Source organism: Hevea brasiliensis, chromosome 2, assembly GCF_030052815.1.
Source record: "Hevea brasiliensis isolate MT/VB/25A 57/8 chromosome 2, ASM3005281v1, whole genome shotgun sequence".
NCBI lineage: Eukaryota > Viridiplantae > Streptophyta > Magnoliopsida > Malpighiales > Euphorbiaceae > Hevea > Hevea brasiliensis.
Window position 1 is genome coordinate 80,998,176 of NC_079494.1, and position 6,575 is coordinate 81,004,750.

Here is a 6,575-nt window from a genome sequence, read left to right on the forward strand (position 1 = left end):
TGAATAGTAATATGAATAGTAATACAAAGACACAAAGTGTAAGAATTAAATTGGTAGAGGAAATTAAGGTATGAAATTTGGAATCCATGAAATGTTCATGGATTACTTGGAATAGAAATATTAATTTACCTAAATGACTTAATGAACATTTAAGTTATGTGAATATATAATTAAGATTTATATTCTCATTACTAAGAGGTCTAATAAAACATGAGTGATACCTCTTGAATATGAAATGAAATTAACCTAGATGGATTGTTGAGACTTATACTCCCAACACCAATAGAGTTCATAATATATTAACAATACAACTTGAAGTATGAAATGTACTTTACATGAATAGATTGTTGAATGAATAAATGTGATAAAAATGTCATTTGGGATTTAGGTTCCCATCAAGAGAGAAAGGAAAGATGTTTTGAATGTGAATGGTACATGAGATTAAATAAATGTGAATTGTAATTAGTATGAATATTACGATGAATGCATAAATTACCTAGAAATGTGAATTTGGAAATTATGTTTCCATTATAAACAAAATTAGAATGCTATAAAAATATAAACGAAAAATATAATGAAATGATGAAACATATAAACTCTTAATGGTACTATGTGCCCATGTATTGCCTAGACACGTGTGTCAAATTGAATAGATTGGCATGCCAATAGGGTATTGTTTTAGCAGTACTGCGAAAGGCTTTATGTCTGTATTCATGGCTTTATGCCCGCACTCATGGCTTTTTGCCCGCATTCATGGCTTTATACCGCACTCATGGCTTTTATGCCCGATTATGTGTTATTATGGCTTTTTAGCCATACTGATTGCATACGTGGTTGACGTTCTGCGTTCCATGGTATGACGGCCCGAGGCACCGCGGTGTCCAGTGCCAACGACCCGTTATCCAGTTTAGTCAGCCTGTCATAGGTTACCTGGGCAAAAAAATTTATTGAAATTAGTAATTAAAAATATTAGAAATTAAATAAATATTGCAATTGTGACTTACATAATAATATAAGCATAAGTTTATTATTTTTAGATCATTTCTCTTTGTACATTATTACTGTACATTGGTGAAATAAACACTTCCAAAGAAAACTAAATTAGGATAAAACATATTAAATTTTAGAAACCGCATGTGAAGTATAAATAAATTTTAATTACCCGAATTTTGTTTCTATCTTTATTTGTATATTATTTCCTTGTTATATTATTGCACCACTAAGCAACAATGCTTAGCGCGATGAATTGTTTCATTCACGCAGGTATTAAAGCTAAAACCCAATGGATATTTGACTGGAAATTTTGGGAGTCCAGATCTGCAGAGTGTCAAAGGTTGTCACCTCCTCAGCAATGTATGTAGCTAGGGCTCATGTATATCACTTTATGTATTTTGTATGTTATAAATATTTTGTATGTTGTAATTCGTATGTTTTAATGTAAATTAAGAATTGTAAGTAATATTTATGTGATGTAAATTTATAAATTGATTATTTCATATGTAATTAAATTGTATATCATGTAAATTAATGAAGATTGAAAATTATCATATATGAGTTGAGAATGAATGGAAATGAATATGAAATTGAATTATATAGAGGATATTCGAATTGATGAGATAATTATGATTAGTATGGATAAGATTTTATTGTAAAAATATTGTTGAATTTTCAAGCAGGTGAATAATGAAATGTGCCAAATAGAAATAAAACAGGGAAAACTCCGCTGGTTTCTCTATAGAAAAATAATTGATATTAAATTAAACGAATTCAAAATTACTAAAATAATAAAGTAAGATAAGATAGGGTGCTCCTGCACCGAATGTCACACACTTTACTCCGTTACACTGTAGTCGGGTGAGGGGTGTTACATACTTAGCTATAAAAAGGCTCTTGTTTCAACCTGAAAAAGAGAACGGCTTTGCAAATGGCTATTCCAGTTAGTAGAAATCAATATATATATATATATATATATATATATATATATATATATATATATATATATATATAGACCAGCAAACAATTATCCATTGCCTTTACACTTCGTCCACCATTCAAATTTCCCTTTTCTTTTCGTTCTTTTTCATGATGTTTTCTTAATAGGCAAGGACAAGGTAGTGCAGCATTCACATCAATATGCCTAAAGTATATTAAAAAACTGAAGAAGAAATCATAGCCCTTGGATTTGTAAATTATTATGAGCTATTCCTTAACTTGAACCAATTGGCAGGACCCTCCCTCAGCCATTTTCTTAACAGAGCACTGCATATTCAAAAGCAATAAAGCAATTCAAACCTGTACATCTGTAGTTTTCCAACTTTAAAATCCACCTACTTTTGCCAATCTCAAAACCAACACAAGGTCCCACTACCTCCTAAATTAAAAGCTTTTCATTTTTTTTTCTTTTTTCTTTTTTCTACTTTATCCGTATCCCAAATATTTAAAGAAACAACATTTTCCAATTGCTATCTTCTCCCTCAATACTTGCTTTATAGGTTTTCCTTCAAATTACTTGTCAAAAGATGCTTCCTCTTCCACCTCCATCACCCTCGGTACAATCAGCAGCACCACCTCCTGGAAATCAGAAAACATCAAAGCAAGAAAGAAGCCAGCAAAGTCCAGCAGCAGCACTCACACGAAATTATGACAGCAAAAGATTAAGAAAGCCAATTCTCTTGCATCCTAGACCTCGTCGGACCAACCCTGTTGTATGGTTTGGTGCAATTCTATGTCTCTTATTCAGTCTTATTCTCATCCTTTTTGGTATTGCAACTTTGATTATCTACCTTTCTATTAAACCCCGAAGCCCTGTGTTTGACACTCCCAATGCAAACCTAAACGCCATCTACTTCGACTCACCAGAGTATTTCAATGGGGATATCACCTTCCTAGCAAATTTTTCCAACCCAAACCAGAAAATTGATGTAAGATTTGAGTATGTGGATATAGAGCTATATTTTTTCGACAGACTCATAGGAACTCAATCTCTTCAACCTTTTACCCAGAGACAAAAGGAAAAGAGGTTGGAATCAATTCACATCATATCGAGTTTGGTCTATTTACCCAATAATCTTGCTACAGAACTTCAAAAGCAGGTGGAGAACAACAAAGTCATATACAACATAAGAGGAACTTTCAAAGTGAAAGCAACCCTGGGTTTGTTCCATTATTCATACTGGTTACATGGAAGGTGTGAAATAGAGATGACAGGTCCACCAACTGGTGTTTTAATCGCCCGAAGTTGCAAAACAAAAAGATAATGAATCAGAAGAATTTTGCTTTTGCTTTTCCTTCCTTGTCTGGATTGAAATCTGAAATTCTGAATAGAAGTTTTGATATCAAAGTGCCTGATAATCATGCAAACAATAGAACAGAATTCTTGTATATTGTATCTTTAGCCCAAAGATGATATTTTGAAATCTAGTGAACAGTTTCATGGGGGACAGCCATAGATCAGGTTTTTTTTTTCTTTTTTTTTTTTTTTTTCTTTTTTTTTTTTTTTTTTTTTTTGTCACAGGAAGTGTATCCCACATACACCGGACTACTCACCCCCTGACCTCTTGGAATAGCCTAGAATAGATCAGGTACGGGACATGTTTTGGGATATTGGACGTTTTGATTGCAAGGTGTAGCAGGGAAGATTGGGATATACATATATATAGGTAGGTACTAGGTTGGTAGGTGTATTCGGAAGGAATATAGCATTACCCAATCCCTCTGCATAAACAAAGCATACTATATCTACATTAAGTTCAAGATAAGGTCGGGAAAATTTCTATCAATTCAATTTCAAGTCATGATTTTGCTAATTATCCTGCTAATTTATGATGAGCCCCAAGATATCGGTAGGAGAGAACACAAAGATAAAGCACAATAGTAACGGAACCAGAGAACATCAGTAATAAAGGGAACGGGAATATTTGATTCCTTCAAATTTTTAAGTTCTCGTTATCATCTCAAGAAATTAGAAAATTCTAGGATTGAAAGCACTTGAACTAAATTTCTGAGAAGGACCTGTCATTTGTAAGCTGATTCCCCATTATTGCTTTTACTTTGCTAGTGAGTTGTTATGCATTCCACTATCTTTTCTTCATAAATTAAATTTAAAAACATCAGAAACTAAGAATATCTACAGCCAACGCTCCAAGCTGATATCTAAACTGCCCCAAAACAAAAACACTGATCTTTTACTCATCCGAGCACTCGACAAATGGTTACATTTGAAGTTCCTGCTGGTAATCACATGAGCATGATATTTTAATTTGGTGGTGGTGACGATGAATCTATGATCTCTTTGGTTTAAGATTAGATATAGCTACAGCTAATAGCTAAAAACTTATTATAATTGATAAATTCTAAACCTTTGGTAAAACTATATCTAACTATTTGTTAATATGTAAATGATTAATAATATAATAATTTTTAAAAAGTATAATTATTTTTTAATGTATACAAATATTTTTTTTAACATATAAGAATAAATGTTATAAAAAATTTAATTATCATTTATAATATATTTTTATATTTATCTATTATTTTTTATAATGATAAATAATTTATTGATGTAAAAATATTAATTTCGAGACACAAAAGTTTTGTAATTAATAAATTTTAAAAATGTTAACATGCTCTAAATCAAAAAATTAAATCAACTATCAGCTAATAAGAAAAAACTTCTATTTCAAAGTTGATATAAATTATAGTTGATAGATATAAAGGAATCAAGAGAAATGAATTCTCAAGACACTAAAGAAAAACAAATTCTTTAGAGAAACTCAAAATTTTATTTAATTGTCAATAACAATCATAATAAAAATCTCTAAATGTATAGAGATCCTAGGCCCTACTTATAAAGTTTCGCAACCCTAATTACATTAGCATTAGGAACCCTAAAATAATATAATACTAAATCAATACTAATTAGGAATTCTAAACAATCTTTGTCACACCCATCCTTTCTGACTAGTACAAGTATAACCTAAAACTAAGCACATAGACTTTTCTTGAAGCATTTGACTATTAACATCATAATTAGCAGCTATAAACAACATTTTCTCCAACAACTAATTCAAATAAATAAATAAACTTATATTAAGACATTAAAACAAAAGACTTAGATATGCCAATATCCAATATTGCTTTCTAACCAAAATTTCTTTCCTATTATTTACATAATTTATGTAAATTTAAAAAATTTCTAGATAAATATAACACAAGTATTCTAAGAAACCCTTCAATCAAATCAAATATTAAGAATACATAAGACATCAAAACAACTAAAGGTGCATAATTGATAAGTGTCAATATATCATTAATACACATAGTTATTAGAGGTCAAAAACCAAACAACAAAGAAAATAAATGTGGCTCAAATCATAATATATATATATATATATATAATGACAACAAAAAGTAAAAAAAAAAAAGAAAAAAGTAAATTTTACTTACTTTGGACCGCATCTAAAGGCTACCTACGTATCTTCATTTTAAAATGGAGAATTAGGTCCACAAAGCTCTTAAATAATTTATGCATGACACTTTTATATTATACTTTCTTATTATAAAGTTTTACTAATAAAATCCGGAAGCATCTCCCCTCGAACTTATATTTTCTCCCTGTTTAAACCCAAGAATTTCAACACAATTATATCCACTAGCATACCATCTGAGATATAGATATTATCAAAGAAGCCTTTCACCAGAAGTAAACACATAACAAATAATGAAACGCCTATATCCTCTGGTTCAAATAAATAACAAAGTAAATATTCACCTTCTCATCTATAATAATTACATATACAATGGTTATAATGACTCCACTTGACAAGGGTTAAGCATATCATTCAAGCTAATTACTACATTACCTAAATCTACAATTTTCATTTATCCTCCTACCATTATCCATATATACAAAACTTAAAATAAATTAATTATTCAATCCCTTTCGTTCTCCACAATTTATTCCATTTAAGCAATAATTTAAACGACACACACACTCTCTCCCTTATATTGAATTTGAGGCGAAACCCTTCACTGCCTTTACAAATAGGTAGGATGAATATTCACAAGTGAAGCCAACATTGTAAACATGAAAACTGAAATAATAATAACGCTACTACTAATAATAACAATAGTACTAATAGAATATTCTCACAATAATGGTGTCAAGACTTGAACTCCCATCTAATTTAGATCATTTTACTTAATTTTAGGCCTAAGAAAGCTAAGCTATCAATGTTTCTATAATTAGTGCAGTATAAAACTTTGTTTGGCATTGAGTTTCAGAATCTGAAACTCAACGCCAAACTACTTTTCTGAATGAAAGCACCATTTTAAATGCTGTTGAGAAAAACAGTTTGGAAAAAACTGTTTTGTTATTTTAATATTCTTATGACTAAAAATTATCAAATTTAATTTTTAATTATTTTTTAATACTCTCTAACTAATATATTTAAAAAATTGATTTTCTCAACAGCAGTTTGAACAGTAATGCCAAACAGGCTCTAAGTCAAAATTACCAACTTGAGTCCAGAATATCATATTGAAGAAAGGGCCAAAGTATAGAGCGGGCTAAATAG

General features: G+C 30.2%; 1 protein-coding gene across 1 annotated transcript; it reads left to right on the forward strand.

Annotated features, from left to right (window-relative positions):
• Positions 1-2,406: 2,406 nt before the first annotated feature.
• Positions 2,407-3,420, forward strand: LOC110634915 (NDR1/HIN1-like protein 2). The gene has a single exon (XM_021784072.2). It carries the CDS (start codon positions 2,520-2,522, stop codon positions 3,255-3,257), a length of 738 nt encoding a protein of 245 aa, XP_021639764.2. The 5' UTR covers positions 2,407-2,519; the 3' UTR covers positions 3,258-3,420.
• Positions 3,421-6,575: the final 3,155 nt, after the last annotated feature.